Below are 22,906 nucleotides of genomic sequence, written 5' to 3'. Positions count from 1 at the left end.
TTCTCTGCTCGTGATCTCATAAAGAGAACCTAAAACAAAACAGAGAGGTTGGGGTAATGGGTAAAATATAGAGAATAAGTAAGAATGTTGCAATATAGTCTGAATTTTGTCCCAGCCAGTTTCCCTCCACCTATACTTGCTCTTGCGACATTTGACTCTCCTCCCCAGCTCTTTCTCCGGCAGCTTGCCAAAGAGAGAGCGAGAGAGCAAGCAAGACTGATGATAGGCCATATATGGGAGCTGGATAAATAAAAATTAAGTTAACAGGTGAAGGCAAAGATTATGAAACAGAGAAGGCTAGATTTATCTTTCAAAGAACTATTAAAAGCAAATCAAATAGCTAAGGGATAGTTAAAAGATCAGAAAGAAAAATCATTATTGACCATGTCTAGACATCTATGACTTCTTATGGTCTTCAGGTTTTCTCATGGTGTAATTTGATTAGAACATTCTACAATCTAGCCTGCAATTTTTAATGCAGACTAAATGTTAGAAGTTTCCATTTTTAGGCGTGTCCCTTCAGGATATTTTTTCTTCGATATCTGCCCACTTTTGCCCAGCTTGCATTATCTGGTTTCCTTTGGATGTTGAGTCTGCCTATGCAGAATTCTGGGACCTGACCTGGTGCTTATCCTAATTGGTGTAGTGTTGTTGCCATTTTCACACAGACACAAATCCCGCCGTCTTGTTTTGGAACACCCATGAGAAGGAGACATGTATCAGTATGGACTGAGATCAGGGTTATAGATTTACACTGGTAATTTATGGCCCCTGGGAACACAATGACCGAGGCAAAAGAAACATTCCTGCTGGCCAACAGGTCGACATGTAAGTAGAGCTAATCTTTGTGCCATTTATTTCACTTTCTGTATAATTTCTTGTATAATATTTTAAATAAACATCTAGCTATTAATAGCCCTATTTATTCATTTATTTATTTCTAAAATATAATTCTGCATTATTAAGGGATGGGTTAATGAATGTGTTTGGGATATTGTTTTTTTTTTTTAAGAACTTTTTAAAAATCACGTATGAATGCCGGAAATAGCGACAGGTTTGTTTCTTGGCGTGTATATGGTTAAATGGCACAGGGTGGGGTTTGGGGAGGGGGCACCAGCTGCCACCTTTCCTTTAAAGAGCTGAAGGGAGGGAACAGCACCGAGGGATCCCATGTCACCATTAGATTAAGGAATAAATTGCATGGAAATACAGATTTACCAAACAAAAACATCGACAGAAAAAAAGGGAGGGGAACAAACGAACGGAAGAAATAAGAGAGGCAGCTCAAGGAATAACATTTGTAGTCGTGCCCGGCAAGCTGCTTGTTCGGCATAAATCAATTCAAACAGACATCTCAGTCTGCAACTAAAGACCTGCTTTCGGTCTTCTTAACCCTGGACAACGGGAACGGGTGATGACACGGAAGAAAGGATGCTAAAACTGAGAAGAAAGGGATAGACTGTTAATGGAGTGAGTGCATGAAGATTTAAACAGAGAGAGAGAGAGGGAGAGGTGTTTCCCCGCTGCACGTTTCGCTTGGATGAATAGACTTGTTTCGTGTAGGGAATAAAAGTAAAAGGTTAACACGAGCTTCAAGAAATAGAAATGCTTATTTACCAGGAAAATATTTTTTGATATCAGACCTGTAAAACCTGTGTAAATAACGAGAATAATTTATTTGAGGAACAAGGATATCAGAGGTGCAACTTAGGTGATTTATTCTGTTTTTCGTAGGCTAGTCTTCTGTATCACCAGAGGAACTGAACTACGCACTATAGCACAGTTGCGTTGTTTTCAACTAGCAGGTGTTGTAGCGAGAATAGCTTATATTGCATTATTCATAACTGTAGCCATTTTATAAAAAAAAAAAAACTAAATCTTAGGTTTCTGCACAGTCACTTGGACCTACGCCAAGAGGATCCCTCAGTTCAGTCAGAAAACAGGCAATTGCACGTAGCGTTTTTGTGCAGTTTGTGTGTTCATGTGTGTGTGTTCAGTGACACGCACACTGCACGCACGCGAACAGAGCCAGACCCAAAGCGAGTAAGTATGTGATATAGGTGTCTGTGCTGTGTCTGTGTCGTGATTTTGTGTACAAGTGATAAAATATCACGTATGTTCTGAGTGTTTCTGACTGTGCCCGGTGTACTGATGCAAAGCAGGCCTTCCTACCCTCTGCCTCTGCCAGTCAACGAACTCAACAAGTAGTAGTCAGGTCTACTTTGTTTTTGCCACTTAAACCCCTGTGCGAATTATGGGAGGGATTTAGTCTAAGCCCCATAATTAAGATTTGGAAAAAGGGAAGAGTGGTGTTCATTTATCACATATAAGCATTTGTACGGTATTACAGCGTTTTGCTAAGAATAAAAGTCACATAACAAATTGTAGTCAGAATATGCTAAATAGACGTTCGCAAATAGAATTCTGGTGATGTAACTATGGCAACGGTACACCCATCGAAACGCTTTAGATTAGTATCGGACGGTACAAATCCAAACAAAATGACTTGTCACATAATCATAAATGTACACTATTATAAATCGGTCACACCAACCTTGTGTTTTGTTCAAACTGTCTATTAGTTGACAACTAGCTGTGAGACGTTAGTTACTGACAGAAAAAGGAGACCCCCTAAAGGTCACTCAGTAATTCGCACACAACTTAAACCCCTTCATAATTTTATTTGTAACATAAGGTATTTCTGGTGTGTTCCATTATTTTGAGTTGTCAGTCCAACAGATACATGGACGTTTTATGTCCCACAGTTAATTGGTGTCTGATTTTTTCTTTACAGTCAAATGTCACCTTGATAGGTGATGGAATGTGTCTTTTCTCAGTGTTAACGTAAATATCAAATCCCACTTGTACTTGTTTGCCCACTACCCCCTCCCCCCCCCCCCCCCGAAACAGGGCAAGCATAATTTCATCAAGGAACATGTTCCTTGATCAACGTCCTTGTTGATCCTAGAACAGCATTCCAAGAAACCAAACAGAACAATCAGAAAATATCTGTTTTAGGCTTACAACCAGAGTTAGGTGCTTCTACACAATGTTAATCAGCTATCATTTCCCACTGATTTTGGGATTAAATTATGGGTAAGGTTAGGTATAGAGGTTTGGATGGGGTTAAGTCTATATTTTTGGACAATAATGTAGACCCAGGGTCATCAAAAGATGTTGGTCCAGGTACATGTCTTACTGGCAAAATCACGGCGACCCTGAAACAGAGTAGTAGTCAAGTGTATGCCCATGTTATAGGGAACTCGTGTTCTCGTTCCATGCACTGATTGAGTTTCTTTCTTTTTTTTCCACTTCCTACCCAATGGCAAGGTTCTCTACAATCAAATGTCAACAATACTCTAGAAAGTTTGTGTTGACCGTAGATAGGGCTCTTTTTTATCATACAATGACCCCTATCTCTTGCTAATACTCTAAAAACAGGGGATCTCGAAAAAAATGAGTTCCAGTAGGGTCTTGGAATAATAACATAAAACAAGGCTAAACATAGATAATAGAAAGTGTAGGTTGGATAACCAAATTGTTTACTTTTGACTGTCTAATATATAATCTGAGAGCCCAGTTGCATAAGCATAGTCACTATGTGAAGACTGTGTCTTAAGAACTAGTTTGACCAACTAGCAGGTATAGCCAAGGGGGAACCAGTCTTACTTTTCAATTCAAATTAGAGCAGTCTACTTTTTTGTGACTGATTTTAAAAAGTTATGACTAGTCTAGAAGAAAAAAACCATTACATGACTTACTAAGACTAGACTAAGCAGTTTAGGCAATCGGCCAGGAACTTGTTAAGAACTAGTCTACTGATCTATAATCAATACTTTTGTTAACTTGTTTTCCTCTTCCATTACACTTCCTCTTCTAATCACATACACCGGTTAAACTTTTTCGGTTTGTTTCTCTCAGCTTTTAGTCCCTCCCTTTCCCCCTCCCTCCTTTGCCCACTCACATCCCATTGGCAGTGCCTTATTTCAAACCATTTACTCTTCCTCCTGCTGATGCCTTTCCATGAACAGTACGACCCTTACACATCACCAGAGATGACCCCGTTTTGACCTCTTTTGCCCTCTTTGTTTTTTAGTTCTTTTTTTTGTCACCCTACTCCATTCTTTCCCACCGCTAAGAATAGTTTCCATCAAGTTCATGTGTGATTTGGCTTAACACAATTATATCCCATCTCTCTCCGGCTTCATTCCCTGAGTACTTAATGTGGGACTATAAAGGGATGGTAATTAACCAGAGAGGGCACTTTTATTAATTAGGTTTTAAAGAGAGCCGAGGCTGGAGGAGGGAGTGGGGTTATAACTATCTTAAGAACACTGTTAGTGCTAGATATGGGAATATAGTCATGCACGTCTCAATGCTGTCACTGTAAGATGAGTCCTCTAAGCCCCATTCTGAATCTCTTTCTCACTCTCTTGACTGAAAATAAAGAATGGGCCTTTTGAGAAGGGCTGAAAACAGAGCTATGATTAGTTTCAAAGCAGAGGTCAAAGTCTGACTGATGACCTTCTGAGGATATATTATATGTGCCAATGCTTTGTAGCTTGTCTTTGCACAGCTTAATTTCATTTAAAGGTCATTAATTGTGATGTGACATTTCTTTAAGGTGTCTTTGTGTGTGCATCCTTGCTCTGTTAATTTATTTTCTTGTAGTGATATTCTACAAGAGATTGTGATATGAGCAGCTCGGCTGAGAGTAGCCTAGTGCACACACACAAGGGAGAGACAGAACGAGGAAGGATTTCAAAAAGCCTTTATCACTAAGATCAGAAAACTATGAGATAATACATGGTCAGTTCATATAGATGAGCGATTGAATTGCATTTGTTAAGTGATTTCAGTTAATTAAAAGGGTGTACGGTGTAAAAAGGGACACAAACCTGTATGCAGTGCATCGACAGATGGTTTGCATGAGGCATCCATACCTCAGTCGGGGAGAAAGCTTGAAGAGGAGGGGGTACTGCAGTATTTTGAGCTGTGCAGTTCCCCAATGAGTCCTCTAGGTGGCCTTTGAGCACCGCCGAGCTTCAACTGCAGTGGGATAGCAAGCAGAAAAATCCAAAGAAGCTACACTGCACCAGACAGAGAGAAAGGGAGTTAGAGTGAAGGTACAATGCAGACGCACTACAGCAGCATACTGTACAATAAAAGAAAAAGAGCATAGATGTGGCTCAGTTCTTATTCTCATAAAAATGCATGTATATATAATTTCTCTTTGGCATTGTTTCTGGAAATTGAATAATTTATGAATGGAGCTTCATTTACCTGTACTGCAGTCACTCCTTCACATTTCCCTCAGTGGCCGTAATCTGTTCTCTCCTTTTTTCCTCTCCCTGTGCTCTCTGTCGATATAGTGCTGTTGTCTTTTATAGGCGTATCTGTCCTTACAACCAACCCCCATCCCAATGGACATACACACTTTAATGACCCCCCCCCCCATCCAGGCACACACATTAAACAATGATTTCCCTTTTCAGTTAGAGCCCTTTTTTTGATGCTCTGTCAGCACAACTTTACCCCTAGTTTCCTCTCAGTTTCAGTTTTACTATTCATCATTTTATTTATTTACTCCTTTAGTGTTCCTTATAGTTATTTATTTCACTTGACTATACAAATTTGACACATTTAATAAAATGGCACCGGTTTGACTAATATCGATATGTTGGGCGGCCCAGACAAACATAGTGAGGTTTTGATGATGTAGCAGAAGCAAAGTGTTTCCACTTTTGAGGATTTAGTCATGTATAATTATGAGAACTACTCTAAGAATATAGATTGTAAAAGGAGTGTAACACCAGCAGAGTTGTGGGCTGAGTTTTTACATTATTATTTTTAATTACTTTATATTATGATTATTATTATTAGTTTTTTATGTATTTTATTTATGACTCTTCAGTGTATGTCTGTTATAAAAAATTGTTCTGCTCATTTTCATTTCCAATGCTTATTCTGCTTTAATTAAATGATTAACTGAAATGCATGTGCTGTCCATGGTGCTGAAAGCAGAACTCAATTACATTGTTTCATATGATTCAGCCTCTCTCCTTCCTACAGTTCTCATATTCCTGTGATCTTTGTTTCAACAATTAATCACAGGGGGACATAAGGGAATGCAGGAGGAAGAGTGAGCTGAGGAGAATGGATAAGAGTGGATAAGTAATGAGGGAAGACAGTTTGACAGATATATACGGAGCAGCCATGCAGCACAGCCAAACAAGAGGAACAGATATGGGAGAGTTATTGTGAAAACTAAAAGAGACACAGCAAAACATTTGTCAGTGAAATCGGACCCTTGTCCACTGTAAAAAATGTTTTCCTAGGCAATAGTAAAAAAGAGCTTCAAGTAGTTTTAAAACCCTTATTTAACATGACAGAGTCAATGTGCCTATATGAGGTCGCACTAACAAAAGTCATTTTTACAGGTTAAATCAGCTACAAATGGCATGTTACCACAGTGTACAGCGACCCCAAGAGAAAAAGATAATAGCCTCCCTGCTCCATATTTCCAAAATGGGACATTTTGATTGGAAAAAAAGAGAGGCAAGACTCATTTGTTTCACTATAGCTATGATGTAGAAATATTCAGTTTTAAAGCTCTTGCTTAGTGTAATTGAACATGAATGTGCATATGAGAGGTTATGCAGAACTAACCCTTTTTAGGCAAATTTAATGATTGCACACATTTAAACAATTAACATTTTATGGATTTTACACCTATAACCAAGGTTAATACTGTATACCGAGTGTACTGAATGGTCTGAAAAACATTAGCACTGCCCAGATAGAGACAGTGTAAGAGTTAATGCTCTGCAGTCTTTTCTCCCTATTTTGTGTAGCTCAGCAAATAATCGTTCTGCCTTTAGCTTTTCTCCTTCTTCCTCCCACCCTTCGTCTCGCTCTCATTTTCTTCCTCTCCCTCTTTCTATTGGATACGTTGAGAGTATGATGTGGGGAGGGGGTGGCTGTGAAACATTCAGTCATTTTCATCTCCCTTCGCTGTAATTGAGCAGAGTGTTTCAGTGAATTGAGGGACATGAGGGCTGAGTGATGGCAAAAGCTGGAAAAGGAAAGATGGGTGGGCATTGCAGAGGAGGAGGGGTCTCTTTCCTGTTTATTTTGGGACCCTTGAAGTATATTGAACTCACTCCTTCATTAAAATGCTTATCCCATATACCTGCATCATCATTCATCTGATTTTGTATGTTGGCTAGGGCCTTCATTTTGACACAGTTTTATGGACAGTCCCTCTCTTTTCCAAGTCTAGTGAGTAGACTATACCATAAAGGACCTTAAGTTTATGATATTCGACAGACGATGGTCTTATATTTGCATTTTCTTCAAAATTTCAATAGGATTTGGAAAAAAATCTGGATTGACTTTGTGTTTCAACACATATACTCTAAAAAAAGTTATAAAACCGGGGCAGCACCATTTAAAAGGCACACGTTTGTATACGTTTACCCCTAAATGGGAAAGGTTCCCAAAGGAGGTTTTGTAGTAAGACCATAGAAGGGCAGTTTGGGTTCCCCAAAGAACCATTCAGTGAGCATTTCTTAAAATAACCTTTTTTATTATTTGTGTGAAGGACATTCAAATAATATCCATGGTTGTTAAAGATTCTTCATGGATTTATAGATTCAGATAAAGAATCTCTAAGCATATAATACCTTTTGAAAAGGTACCACCCCTGAGAGCTTTTGTACAATTTTGCCTGTGGTTTTACAGAGCCATTAGTAACTGATGCAAGAACTAAGGATGATGATGATGATGAGTTAAAGACAGGTTATTTTGACCAGTCTGATACTGTATAAAAATTTGAGCATCACTAATTTTCTCTTCTCTTCTGTTCTTCCACTGCAGGCTCCTCCTCCCCCCCTCCCCGCTCGGTTCTCTCTCCTCCTCTCCCTCCCCCTGCTCCTCTATGCTCAGTTCGGTGTGTGTCTCCTCTTTCAAAGGGCGCAAGGGTGGGAACAAGTCGTCCAACAAAGCATGTTACAGCGCAGACATGACTTGTCCGTCAGACAGCGAGAAAATAGTGATAAACTGCGGGGGGATTCGACACGAGACGTACCGCAGCACACTGAAGACGCTGCCTGGGACGCGCTTGTCCTGGCTCACGGAGCCAGATGCGTTCAGTAACTTTGACTATGACCCCAAATCAGACGAGTTCTTCTTTGACCGCCACCCCAACACCTTTGCTTTCATCCTCAACTATTACCGCACAGGGAAGTTGCATTGTCCCAACGATGTCTGCGGTCCTCTCTTCGAGGAGGAGCTCGCGTTCTGGGGTATCGACGAGACGGATGTGGAGGCTTGCTGCTGGATGAACTACCGACAGCATCGGGACGCCGAGGAAGCGCTGGACAGCTTCGAAACGCCCGAACCGGAGCCGCCAGAGGACGACCCGGCGCTCACGGGTGGTGCGGACGGGGATTTGAAGAGGTTGTGTCTGCAGGAGGATGGCCGCAACCGCAGCTGGTGGAGTACCTGGCAGCCCCGCATCTGGGCGCTGTTTGAGGACCCCTACTCCTCCAAATACGCCAGGGTGAGTGAGTGAGTGAGTGCACCGACATCTTGTTAGTCTGCTTTATTAAACGCGTCTGTAGCAGTTTGGAGCTCACGTAATCGACTTTGTGATACATGCTCAGCTAGTATTTGACTGGATAGTTCTCGTGCACCTGGATTTATGATCTACTTCTAAGTCGCAATAGTCCAATCACTGTCGAACTTGGCACAAGTTGTAAACTTTTGGAAAGTTTGATAGCTGTGTTCGGAGAGAAAAAAGAATAGGGTTCGTAATGTGGAGCGTTTCTTTGTCCCTCTCTCTGATAAATGCAGTATTTTGTCTCGCTGTCTGTCACTGTCTCCACGCGCATTATTTGCCGGTGAATACTGCGTGTGGAGCTCTCAGCATGCGCAGTCTCTTCCTCGGTACTCTGACGCAAACTTTCATTTTTGCGTCTGCTTCTAATGTAATTATAGCCTCCCTTAAATGTTGAAAATAAATATTTCTTAATATTGACATTTTCCTGCATAGCTGTGGTCGTGTTCAATCGTGGTGTGACCAATGTTTTCCACTCAAGTAAGCAATGTTTTCCACTCAAATCAATATTTAATGTCCATTTATTTGATGAATAAGCGTCTCGCAAGATGAATAATTATCAGTCAGACAGTAGGCCTAATTATCGCAAAAGTGAACTCTTAATTATGAGACACGCATTCATATTTGTGCCGCCAGTCATTGCGCAGGCGCAAATTGTTGATATATATATATATATATATATATATATATATATATATATATATCGTTGTTGTCCACACTGCAGAATGGTACCAGGCAGACCCCGACGATACTGAACTTCACAGGGCATTTACCTTGAGGTGTGAAATACTGATCTGTGTCTATGAACTGCAATTCCTTGCAAACTGTGAATCCATATATTTATTTATTTATTTATTATGTTAGAAGAACGTTTTTCCCACTTGTTCCTGCTTTAAACAATTGTGCCTGATAGTTAGAATGTTTTCATGTTAATAAACTTTTTAGCTATTTTGCATATTTAATCCAAAATAGCTAATTTTTGCAAAACAAAAATCATGTGACCCTTAAATGCTATAGGTTTAACCATGCATGGTATTTGAGAACATTCTGGCTTACAAAAGCAAGTTACTGGTGTCAATTTGTAGGCTACTTAGGTATTTATCCACTTTGGGAGCACAGGATCTTCACGATATCCCGGGAACTACTGCGTTTCCCATGGGTCTTTCTTTTAACTGAATCAGTGTCATGCTTACTCAGCAGAAGCCCTGTGTGTGACTGGCACCACAATTACCTGATAATCTCTACATCCATCTCACATCCAGACCTGAATATTAAAGTAGGTTTTTATTTGTATTTTTCTGGGTGCCATACTTGGGATCCCAATTTTGGGATAATAAGCATAATAAGGTCATATGAATTCAGAGACTTTTTTACAGATTGGGGGTAGTTGTGGCCTAATAGTTAGAGAGTCAGACTTGTAACCTGTAGGATGTGGGTTTGAGTCTCAGGTCCGATGGGAATTGTAGATGTGGGGAGTGAATATCCAGGCCTCTCTCCACCCTCAATACCACGACTGAGGTGAGACCCATGAGCAAGGCACAGAACCCCCAACTGCTTGCCGTGCACCACAGCAATATGCCCCGGGTGTATTTTCACAGTGTGTGTGTTCACTGCTGTGTGTGTGCACTTGGATGGGTGAAATACAGAGCACAGATTCAGAGTATGGGTCACCATGCTTGGCCACACTACACTTACTCACTCGCTCACTCATTGCAGCCTGATTAGATGCACCAAACGTTTTCCCTTGTCTTCTTAAGCAAGTAATCAGTTGGTTTCCCTTTCAGACAATAATCTTGTTTGTTATTTATCTACAAATCTATAGCAATGTTAGGAAACCAAAGTCACTTACTGACCCTTGTTGGTTAAGAGAGCACATGAAACACAGTTCACCCTTTGCCTCTCAGTATGTCATTCACAAGCTAGTGAACAGCAACCATTTATCTCCTTTATCAGTGCAGGCTGGTTATTTAAGATATTTATCTCCCGTGGCACATCTGGGTCAATAGATCATAGTCACGAGCAGTCGATACACACTTGCTTTCTTGAAATGAACCCAGGGTTCCTTTTTACCGATCAGTTTTTGATTGCATTTTGGGTTGCATGTGATTGCAGAATTTGCTCTTAATGCGTTTGAAGTGTCTCCGATTGTACGTTAGCCATCTCTTCTCACAGATCTCAAGGGGAGGGAGAGATGCCATCATCATTTTACTGCGTCGTCACTGAACGGAGGTCTTTTATCAACCGTGACACACTTGGTGTTTTATTAGTGGGCTGCTGTATGGGTGCAGGGCCTCGTGCCGGATTGCTAATCATCACTTACAACCTCCATGTCCCTTTCTCTCGCTGTGCTATAGCGTAACACTGCGGCGTCTCATACTAGCTTACTGCGTGTTGATTTCTGCTGCAGAGCAACCGAATAACAGCAACAGAGGCAGAGTCTGTGCATTTGTTTGTGTGTGGAAGTAATGCTGTTAGTCTCTTTTTATAAATCTAAAAGTATGCAAATGCATGCAAGGTGTGTGTTATCTACATTTTTGGTTACATCTTTAATCGAGTCAGTTTTCATTTCAAGCATTTGTTATGATGGTGAAGGTGTCTTTAAAGCACAAGCTGACTTTCAAAAGACTGTGGCGTCAGGCAGTATATAAATATAAATAGCATGAGTTTTTGAGTTGATCTATGAAGGCAATACTGGGAGCTGTATCTCTACACTAACTACAACAGTTTAAAGCAGTATTACACTTTTTTTTATGCTTAAACACTTTTTCGTCTTTGACCCAGTTTATTCAGGTGTTTTCTAACTTTCTGATCCCATAAACTACCAAATATGATGAATGGATTGCAAGGGGTCCCTTCCTAAAACATACAAGACACATAGATATTGATGAATAAAAAAAACAATTTATATTGTGAAAAAAAATATCTCTAAAATATTTACTTAAGTTGTACTAGTAATCAGCAGTGTATTTTATTTTATTTTATTTTCTACCCATAATTAAGTTTAGAAACTTATATCGTGGAAAATAAATTGTTTTATTTTAAGTTAAAATAAATAATTATAAAATATTATCTGAAAAGTATTTACTTTCTTTTATTTACAGTTTTTTTTTGGACAGTATTCAGTTTTTTTTCTGTAATAAAGGTAAATTAATTTAATATACACATTTTATTTGACACACTTTTGTGGCTTCCTAGGGTCCCTGAGCTCTAGCTAGAAACCCACTTATCTAAGTGACAATTGTCTCTGTAGCGTAAAGATTTGTAATTTATGTGTGATGAACTAGAACAGAAGGTGCATCACCTGGAGAGGAGAAAAAACATTCTATACACTGGAATTGTATGGCAGGTTAATTCAAAAAGAAGCAACAGAGACCACAAAAATAAAGCATCCTCAAAGACAATTACAAGAGGAGCAAATGCACAGTATGCAGAATGATTGGAATTGCTTTAGTGTTGGTTTAGGATCTCAAGCTTGTAGTCAAGAGCATGTTGTATGAGCGGATGGATAACAACCTGCGGGTCCATAGTCATTCACATGCAAAATCCTATTCGATAAGGATGAACAACTATTAAATGAACTACAGAGCTCTAGCAGTGTTTCTTAGCAACAGCCCGTAGTCAAAATAGTGCTCTTTGTATTTTGATCCCACACGTAAATATTATACATGCAGAAAACCTTTAATTAACGTCATAATTCACCTCGCCTCAAGTAAACAACAGGTATGGATTTAGAAATGTACGTTTGTTTTGACACTTAGCATTTTTCATAATACTGATCACTTAATAATTGCTTTTCCATGCGTAATGTTTTAGTAAATTCAACCCTCAATCGATGGCTGTGTCTCAAACCCTAGTGAGTTCCCTACTTAGACAGCATTTTTGTGTATCATATCGACCTGCACGCCTATGTTTGTTGCCAGTACTATTCAATCTATTTTCATTCTAATCAAAGTAAGTGTCTTAACAACAGCTGTTCACCTTAAACCAATAATTTCTTCCAAGTATGAATAATATCCCATTTTTATTTGTAGCATAACTGAAAACATTAGGTCATCCTTATCTAAATGACAAATTAATAGACAATGGATAGATAGATTGATGGATGGATGGATAGATAGATAGATGGATGGATGGATGGATGGATGGATGGATGAATGGATAGATAGATAGATATGTAGATGGATAGATGGATAGATAGATAGATAGATAGATAGATAGATAGATAGATAGATGGATGGATGGATGGATGGATGGATGGATTGATTTTGTGGAAAACCTGGAGGAAAAGGTATGCATTGCCAATATTTCTGTTCTCTAATGTTCTAATCAAAACAAGTACACATTTAATTCCCAGTATTAATATAAAAAAAAAAACATAATTTTAAGTGTAACATATCCACAAACACTGGCCTACAATCCTTTGTCAATAACTTTGAAAGAATGAACGAGCGAACGAGTGAGTGAATTGAGGGAAGATTTTGTTATATATTTTTTTTTCAGGACTCGCGCTGGATTTCCTAATAGCACAAATGTTCCAGACCCTTAGTGTATAGTACTGTCTCCCCACCAGGTGTTTGTAAACCGTTAGCAACAATGCTGAATAGCTGTGCCAAAAACAACTGGAAAAAATGACATGTCAGAACTCCAGGGACCTGAAACTATTTGAAAAGTGTGTCGCTCCTTGCGTGTATTGGCAAATGAAAATTACTCCTTGCTTCCTGTACAACATTTGATTCATTCAATGCAAAGACGTTTGAAGTGCATCCTCAAGGGCCACATGGACCACAGCATCCCTCTATGTACAACACATCGAGTGTGATCGGATTCCTACGGATGCTTTCCTCCTAACCGCAAGCTTTTTTTTCTAAAATGGGCTTGTGTTTATCAGTTCCTTAAAAGTATCAATTACCTTTTGTGTTCCCGGTAATGATCACGCTCATTTGTAACCAGAGTTTGTCTGGCTGTAAATGCTTCTTTTCAGATGAGACTGCTTTTGGCATCAGTGAACACACCTCCAATCTTCCCCCACTGTTTCCCTTCTTCTACTTTTACTACATCTCTAAATATAGGAAGAAAATGAGGGAGATGTGGGACAAGATCTCGCTCCTCTCAGTAACAAGCAGGTCTCTTCTTTCTCTTGTACTGTTCATTTGCACAATCCTGACCTGGCAGCGAAAGCTGAACTGAACCACCAGGGTGACTTGGTTTTTATGCAGTATTTGTACCGCACATGTCTTCTGGCCACACATTGCAGCAGCATTATCAAGTGCATGATAATAAAGCTTATTGAACCAGTCACGCTGAGACCAATAAATTGGTGAATGAGGGATAGAGAGCACTGGATGTGCTTGAGTCTACAGTCACAGACAGTGTGCTTTCACCCCCTCCTTCACTGGCTGCTGTCCAGCTCGCCGGTGAATGAGTCCGTCCGAGTTGCAGTGTATTTGCTTTTACAAGGCAGCTTTTCCTGGCTCGAGGCATTTTGTATACTTCAGCCTTTTCTAAACTAGACTACATCCACATCCCAGTGAGCCGGGCATCCACCCTGAAGTCTAGTCAGCCAGTGAGCTTGTACCTATGTGGTGCTTTATGCGGTGCAGCGCTCCTACTTTGCATTTTAAATAGGTGTTGAAGACCAACCGATGCCAGAGCCAACGACTTATCAGTGTGAAACCACCTACTTTAAGGTTTTTTTCATAGCAAGACCTTTATACTGCTAAAATAATCAAAGGATGTCCAGAATGCCTCAATTTGGTCAAACTCTGCACCACTTGAGCTTTTTTGTTACCTGGGCAAATCCCTTGTTCCCTTGAGCACTCATCGGTCACATGGGGACAGGCAGCTAAAAAAACAGAGAAGAAAAGCCTTGTATTTCAGCAATACACACCTCCCAGAGGTCCATGTGGGTCCAGCGGGACGTTAATGCTTCTGACCCACAGACATCATTTTTAATGTGTCTAGCAGCTGCCTAGTTTACAGGTCAAATGCTGAATTATTCTTATCGTTCCATTTTAACGGAGTTTGTCAAAAAAAACAAAAAAAAACAAGGCAAATACAAATATTAGGTAAAACAATCCATTTATTGACTCTACTATAGGCCTTTATTCTTTTATATACTGTACTTTTTAGTTCTATAGACAGTTAGTTTTATTTAATATTTTTTTCTGTAGATTTGTTGTTTATCAAACTTTTTACTGAGAATCAGCAAGATGTCTTATTCATTAGCTGATATAGGTAAATAACTAGTGTAACCAAGAGTAATAACAAAGTGCAGTAAACTCTACACGTGTAAAAAATAAATAAATAAAAAGGTTAAAAAAGGTAGCAATTAATATAATAACAATAACTAGTTTGCAATATCAGCTAAAACAGAAGTGGCTGGTATTGGAAGCCACATTCATGTAAAAAATTGACTGCAGTTTTCTCATCTTTTCCACCATCTTGGATTTTTTATACTAATCTTTGTACAGTTTCTTGTCTTTTTGTTTCTGAATCGTTTTTTTATTGTGTTTAAAAAGATATAAAAACAATTTGGAATCATAACTGTTAAAAGGCAAAAAGCTAAAGTTAAGATATAACTTTATATTTTTTCTGAGGAACATTTCTGTGGAATATTCATTCAAAATGTTGTCCCCCCATCATTTGAAAGCCATTAAAATACAAAACAACACTGGATGCCACTGACTTTCTTTGAGAGGACAGAAGGACATATTTCAAAATGTTTCAAAGAAAGTCCTACATGTTTGGAACGACCAAAAAAATCCAACACGCTCTCCCAGAGTGACAACATCTATTTGGATGTCTGTGCTCATGGCACTTGAAATTATATTCATAACAGTCACAAGGGGGACTCTTCAGTCTCTCATGCAAACACCATATATGTGTTAACACACATACAGACTATTTCTCTCTTTCTCTCCACCCCCCTCCCCCTCTCCATTTCCCACCAAATCCCTTGCGTTTTCTCAGGTACACTCCCACAAGACTTCATTTTTGCACAGGGCAGGAGAAACTGATCTGTGACAGGAAATAAGAAAGGGTGTTAGGAAGGGAAAGGGACAGAAAGAATAAGGGAATGAAGGAAGGAAGAAACCATGGTGCTGTAATGTATCATGCCACCATATTTACTTTATATACTATATTCTTGTTCTGTCATGTTAATCCCAATAAGATGCTCCCATTCCATTGCACGTGCACACACGTGTGCACACACACACTCACGTGTGCACACACACACTCACACACACACAAGACTATTAGTATGAAGCCATTTCTTTTTTCTGCCAGTTTTAGATAAGCCTTTTCCCCATGGATGTGGCTAGATTGCATGCTCGTGTGTCTGTGTGAGCGCACTGGAACCGAGGAGAAAAAGAGCAGCACTCATAAGATGCTGATGCTGGTAATACTGCAGCATGCTAGATGGAGAAGCAGGAAAGGGAGAGGGGAATTGCAAATGAGAAATGAGGGAGTAAGACTGAATGAGAGCAAAGATAAGATGGTAAATGGAGAGCCGAAGCAGAGAAAAAGAAATGATAGACGAAAGACAGAAAAAGGGTAAACTGGCTCTGGACAGTGAAAGAATAAAGATGGCCGACAGTTGTAAGCTGAAATGCATCAAATATTTTCTTACAGGTGCACGCAGCAGTTTTTTTTTTCATGTTTCACAGGCTGTTTGCCTTTGAATGTATACTCACAAGCTAGTGTTGTGGATGCTATAGACGCCTGATCTGCCACTAAACAAAAAGTAAAAAAGGGAATTGCGACTTTGTCTCTCTCAGTTTTGACTTTTTTGCATGATACTTTTTTAAAGTTTCATCTTATATTTCATAATTCTGAGAAAAACAAAATCAGAACTGAGAGATATAAATTTGCAGATTGGAGGGGGAAAAAAGTCTCTCAATTTTGGCTCTATTTTTAGCAATTGCAAGTTTATTTCCCGCAACTCTGACTTTATAACTCACAATTGCACATTTATATCCCGCATTTCTGAGGGGAAAAAGTCAGAATTGTGAGATAAAAAGTCGCATTTACCTTTTATTTTTCATTCAGTGGTGGAACTGGCTTCTATAGGATGTAGCATGTCACACAAGCAAACATTGTCTATTGTAGAAAAGCTCTACTCTTGTGGTTCACAACCATTCCAACCAGATGTCGCATTCTTTAACGTTCCACTTGGAAACAAAGATCCGTAATGCCAAACCCCTTTAAGAAATGTTTACGACTGTGACGATGAGCGCTTATCAGGATCAACTAAACACTGGATTCTCAAAAGTATGTGAAATATTTAAAGTTCAGGGCATAGAATCTTTAAAATATGTCCAAGAGTTTTACACACTGGTCTGTTATTATGGCAACATTTCCACACCCTGGAACCCTGGATTTGAATAGTGCCTTGATTTACAGAGGGCCTTATGGCCAGAAAGCTTGAGAACCGCTGCACGATTCGCTATAAGCCATCATTAATTGAATTTCATAATAAATCTCATGAGCATTACTAAGTTAAAATAAGTAGAATTTGGCCGGTCATGTGATGATCATGTCTTAAGATGTCATCTTTTATTGCTCCACTTGAGTTCATCTAATGTGGCTGGACATGATTTTAACATATAGAGGTGAACAGTTCTTTTTTTTTTTTTATAAGGTTAAAATAACAATAACAGTAGCTATTTAAGACAGCTTGCTGATGTTTAATGAAACTAAGGAAGTCTGACCATCTGAAACATTCCCCAACCCGCTTCAGAAACCAATACCAGCAGACTAGCTTAGGCGAGTTGAGGTATGTAGGAAAATCATGTCTTGTGGTGTGTGAAAGAATTCTAAAATAATGAATTTTGACTTGAAATTGCTGCATGTGCAAATCAAAGGTGTTTATATGTGCACTTCTACATCTGGGTATTTTTCAGCCATAGTTGTGTAGGCATACAGCAAAGAGAAGTTTGTGCATCTCTGTGCTTTTGGCACTAGCCACTGCATGCTAGCTTTTAGCATTTTCTCAGAGTGGGGCTCTCACTTGGACTAAGGACAAAGGGAAAGGCACTCTGTCATCCCAGCTAACGGCACAGACTAGAGTACAGACAGAAGGAGAACACTGCCAAAATACAGCTCAGACAGGGAGAGAGGGGAGAGATCGGGAAGGAGTGATTACGGGGAGCGCAATGATGGAGAGGAAGGGAGACGGAAAATTTGCAAGGACAAATGTGCGTAGTGTGCTGCAGTTATCAGGAATCGAATACCAAGCAGAGGAAAAATGCTGTACTTCTGACTTCCTCTGATTCACTTCGATAGAGCGAGTCTGTGTGCAAAAGAAGCAAGGAGTGTGTGCTTTCTGTGTATGTCCGGGAGTTTTGCATGTGTGCTTTCTTTGTCAATACTTCAGATGTGTAGTACACGGGCAGTTTTAGACAAAGAGCCTATTAGTAGGTCCTTTAAGCCAAATTTCTAATATGACAAAAGACAAGTCATTTTCACAATAAAGTGAATAACAAATATAAAAAAATAATACAATAATAAAATATGCTAATGGAGAGAGATTAAAAATATATATGAGAGAGAGAAAGGGAGAGAGATACAAATATATTTTTATATACGTGTGTGTGTGTGTGTGTGTGTAGTTTAAATTTAGTTTTTTTTCCTAAATATTATTACTCTATTCTCTTCTCTACATGTTGTGGCATCAGCATGTCTCTAAAGGCTCCTGGGGAATGTATGTTATGAATGGATATTAGAAAGAGAAAGATAGAAAGTGTGAATCTGGTGGGAGGTTGAGTCACTCTCTTGTTCTCCATTAGGCCGAGAACCTCAGTGTTTTTATCAATGAGATCCAATGAGTCGTTGGCAAACAAAACACTCAATAGTGTATTGTCTCTCTTTCACTCTGTCTTTGTCTGTATCCCCGAGCTAGCTCGATCACACTACATCAACTACTGTTACGCAATACACTCATCTTCAGTCTCAAAGGTTCATCTTTTACTCTCGCTGAGCTGTCAATATCCACACTCACACCACAGACGTGTGAGGATGTTTACTCACACACACATGCACTCTATACTATACGGATACAAGGATTTTGTACAAGATGCACTTTTAATCTTTGTTTTGGAGAACATGCTCATCAGGTTTTATTGGAACTTGTGGAATTGATGCAGCTCGAGTGCTGCCAAGGAGCACAAACTAAACTCTTAAGATGTTCTGAAAGTTTCACTTAAAGTGTTATTCTGATAGAATTTGCAATAACATATTTTGCATGAATGCAAAATGCATTTTCACTAGTGCTCTTAGACTTTTGGACCTCACTGGAAGTAATCAGGTGGATTGTTTGATTATGTCTGTGTCTGTAAGAGTCGCTGTGTCTGCTGCTTTTCACTCCATCCTGTCAGTCACTGACTGTAATTGATCTAAAGTGCTGAGCTGTGTGTGTGTGTGTGTGTGTGTGTGTATGAGAGACATAATAACATCTGACTGTATGCAATATTAATCCGTGCCTCGGCTGAATGAAGCATGTTCGCCAAGATACATATTAATGTAACATAAGAGGGTTGAATTATATTGACCAGTGTTATAATGAATATCAGATTGGTTTCTGCTTTGTAAACACTTGAACATCAGTTCAGTATTTGCTTTAAATCAAACAAGAATCATTTAATCTGTACAATTAAAGATATGGACAAGAAAATTATAAGAATTTAGAACTAATTAAAAAAAGCACAAAAAAAGCCTGACATAAAAAAAAGAAGAAGATTACTTTTATGTTCACACCATACTTTAAATGTGTTTATTTTTCTTGTTTCTGTGCAGTAAGTGTTTGCTTTGAGTGAAAGATATGTCTTCAGGTCTTCAGTTTGTTTGTTTTTCTGTTCACTTGGACCATGGGCTCCCCTTTAGCCTTTATTTGTTCCAAGTTATATGTACTTACCAAGTCACTGTATGCTGCCATTAACGTCTTGTTAAATCTTCTTTAGCCTCTGTCCTCTATCATTACTTGTGTCCGTGTGTTGGTTATCGGGGGATCCAGAGTAGTACACACACAGCGTGACCTCTGTGCTGGTGATTGCTACTGTCTGTTACTGGACCCAACTCTAGAACCCTGCACTCATAAGGCATGCCAGATAGTTTTATTTTTAAGCTCAAAGTCACTATACTTTTCTTCATTTTGTTAACTTTTTTGTTGTTGTCTTGACTGTAGAGAGTGGAGCAGTAAAGGGGGAAATCAGACAACAATCTTCTGCATAATTGCCACGACACTGTTTCTGAAGCACATACACTAACTGCTACATCAAGCTGTCATATTTTTGTGTTTTTTGTGTGTATGTTTTGAGAACTTAAAAAGATCAATGTATGGTGAAAACCCACCATAAATAAAGAAGACTGGCCTCACTTCATAATGAGAATTGAAAAATAAGATTGAGAATAAGATCATTTTGTTTACTTTAAGTTTTAGTAATGTTGTTTTATGTTATTTTTTTGTATATATTAATTTTTTTATTATGATATTTTTGTTACTTTTCAGTTTTATTTACCAATTTTAGTACTTCAACTTACTTTATTTAAATTATTAACCAAGACAACATTTCTAACTGTCATTTTTTTATTTATTTTTTCAATTGTCAAGTTCTTCATATAATATATTTTTAATTGCAGCTTCTCTTCAGTTTAAACATGTTTTTTTTTCTTTTTTACAGTTTTAGTTAACAAAGACACAGAATAAGACTTAATTGCGTTTTTGGTGTCAGACTGGACCTTCAGAAATGTGGCCCATCCAGTCAGGGTGAGGTACTAGAAGAAGAAAGACACTTTTAAAGATGAACACCAGAAGAAGTAATGATTTAAGAGTAACATTTTTCTTGTTTGTTAAACTTTATACTGTTCCTGGTAGATGCAGTTAGAAACCAATTATGGAATATTTTAGTTCGTGCGAAAAAGGAGCAAAATGGTTATGAAGAACTATATTTGAATGGTTTTACTAAAAAGAAAAAAAAAAAAAAATATATATATATAAATTTAGATGAATCTACTTTAAAACATATTGGAAAGATGTAGATGTATTTAAGACAAAAACTACTTTCTCTCTTGCTCTCTTTCAAACATATTCTCTCTCTCTCTCTCTCTCTCTCTCTCTATCTCTCTCTTTCAAACATATTTCTCTCTGTCTCTGGCTGGTAAAGGTGCCAGATGCTGATTCCTTGGGGTTCCAGGGCTCTGGCCTTCTCCCCACCCTGGTGTCCTGCCAGATCTTGAGAGAGAGAGGGACATGGAGGTGGGTTGAGGGTGGAGCACAGCTTGTCCTGCTCTTATCCCAGATGGCTGTTGTGGCAGTACTCTCTCGCTCTCTGTCCACTTTTTCTCTTGTCTTAATTTTTTCCCTCATTCAATCACATTGTCCTTCTAATCAAACACTGTCACACATACACGCTCTCTCACATCCTCACACATGTACACATTTGAGCTGACAGCGAGGGATCAATATGAGCAGTGTTATGAGGACAGCCTCTGTAGAGAATGACATCACACACGTACACCTCACAGCGAGAGACAGTCATGTTTTGTGCTAACAGGAGATGCCTTATAGAGTTTTACCCTACATCAGCTTCTGAAAATCACCCAGACAAAACTTAAAGCTCTAAGAAGTGAATACGGACTACAGTATTTAGCTGCCTGATAAATATCTACATGGCTTTGAAAAATTATGTTTATTTTGTAACAAAGCAGGCTATTTGATTCTGTCATTTTAATACTGAAATGTTTTCGACTTGAAACTGTTATGCTTATACACTTGATGCTTTTTGACAAAACATTTTTGGTAACTCTTTAACGATAAGGTTCTGTTCAGTAACATTAGCTAATTCATTAGGTATGAATGACATGTTTGATTCACATAGTATTAACTCATGAGAATGTGATAAATGTTGTAGCAAAGTAATGTTTTTAAAGTTTAATGCCTAACAAATCAACTTGACCATAGCAACCATGGATTATCAGTAATAGGAAATTATGAATACATTAAATATTTATTTTGAGTTAAGAATGGCATGAAGACTGGAAAAAATATATTTTGTATATCATATATTAAATTATTTATATTTAAGCTATGTAAAATCTTCCAAACATCACCCGAATACACTTTCATAAACCTATAATAATGATTAACATTTTTGAGTTGTTGTGACGGAGTTCATGGGATTTCACACACACGCACGCACACACACACACACACACACACACACACACACGCACACCACGCATACATTTTTTGAAAGTTTTTTTTCAAAATAAATAAATATAAAAAAATGGACTTAATCAACCTGACAAATAAGTTTACATCAAATAGTCATAACATGTATTATAATTACATAATGAACATGTATTATTATTATTATTATCCAGTGTAGATCAGTATAACAGTAAGTATCAAGAAACAAGTGATTTTAGAACAGATAAGAGGTGTAACTTTGATTAATATTTATTTTACTTTAAACAAAAATGGAACAAACTGAACCTTATTATGAAGTGTTTCCACATTTTTACAGTATATAGCTCAATTATCATAATCATAATCTGTCATGGAATTGCTTGACATAGCCATAATCTCTCATGGTGAGCTGAAGCAACATTTACAGTATGAGTCCACACATATGCTACGGTGCAACCTCGCGCTTGCCAGTTATTTCCCTAAACCCTCTTTCTCATCCGTCCAGTAGTAGCTGTTATATCATCGTGCCGTGTAGGTGTGTGTAAGTGCTGGCTTGTTGTGTGAGATGGTGCTCCCAGCATCCCTGCACCAGAGCCTCCCGCTGACGATATAGGGGGGATCTCAGCTTGGCAGCCTAGCGCTATACGGCCTTGGCTGTGTGCTGCAGGAAAGAGGAGGAGGAGGATCTGGCAGGTGTCCGTGTCATTTTTACAAAGCTCCACCAGCACCAGCCACTGCACAGAATCCCCAACCAATCAGTGCTGCTCCTTACACAGCCGCCACTCGCTTCTCCCCCTCCTCCCGTATCCCCCGTTCCCTTCTCTGCACTTCACATCCCTCCGTCTCTCCTTTTCATCAGCATTGCGCCCTTCTGTTGTTTCCATCATCACACCCCCTAACCCCTTTATGCATCTCCACACACACACTCCAAGTGGGTTTGATGCCGGTTATAGGTTGCTTTTGCATTATGGATGGCTTCTCTTTAGCAGGCGACCGTTTCGGCATTCCCACTCTCCCATCTCTTTCACTTTCTCCCACCCATTTCTCTTCTCGGGCCCCTCCTCCATCGGTTTTCCACCTTGGGTATCCATTGGTTCTTG

At 38.9% G+C, this 22,906-nt stretch overlaps 1 protein-coding gene across 8 annotated transcripts in view; it reads left to right on the top strand.

The window, feature by feature from the left end:
- Positions 1-1,053: 1,053 nt before the first annotated feature.
- LOC113047187 (potassium voltage-gated channel subfamily C member 1-like) overlaps positions 1,054-22,906 on the top strand; it is a 62,507-nt gene continuing 40,654 nt past the window's right edge. For 6 of the 8 annotated variants that reach the window (XM_026208506.1, XM_026208508.1, XM_026208509.1 and 3 more), the window contains exons 1-2: positions 1,054-2,043; positions 7,879-8,563. In XM_026208506.1, coding sequence (XP_026064291.1) covers positions 1,982-2,043; positions 7,879-8,563 — 747 coding nt within the window. In that variant the 5' untranslated portion in view covers positions 1,054-1,981. The remainder of the gene's footprint in view (positions 2,044-7,878; positions 8,564-22,906) is intronic. The other 2 variants (XM_026208511.1, XM_026208510.1) reach the window with 1 other exon arrangement.

Source organism: Carassius auratus, chromosome 28, assembly GCF_003368295.1.
Source record: "Carassius auratus strain Wakin chromosome 28, ASM336829v1, whole genome shotgun sequence".
In the NCBI taxonomy this organism is placed as follows: Eukaryota; Metazoa; Chordata; class Actinopteri; order Cypriniformes; family Cyprinidae; genus Carassius; species Carassius auratus.
Note: the sequence above shows the minus strand (reverse complement) of the source record. Positions and strands in the feature narration are given on the sequence as shown.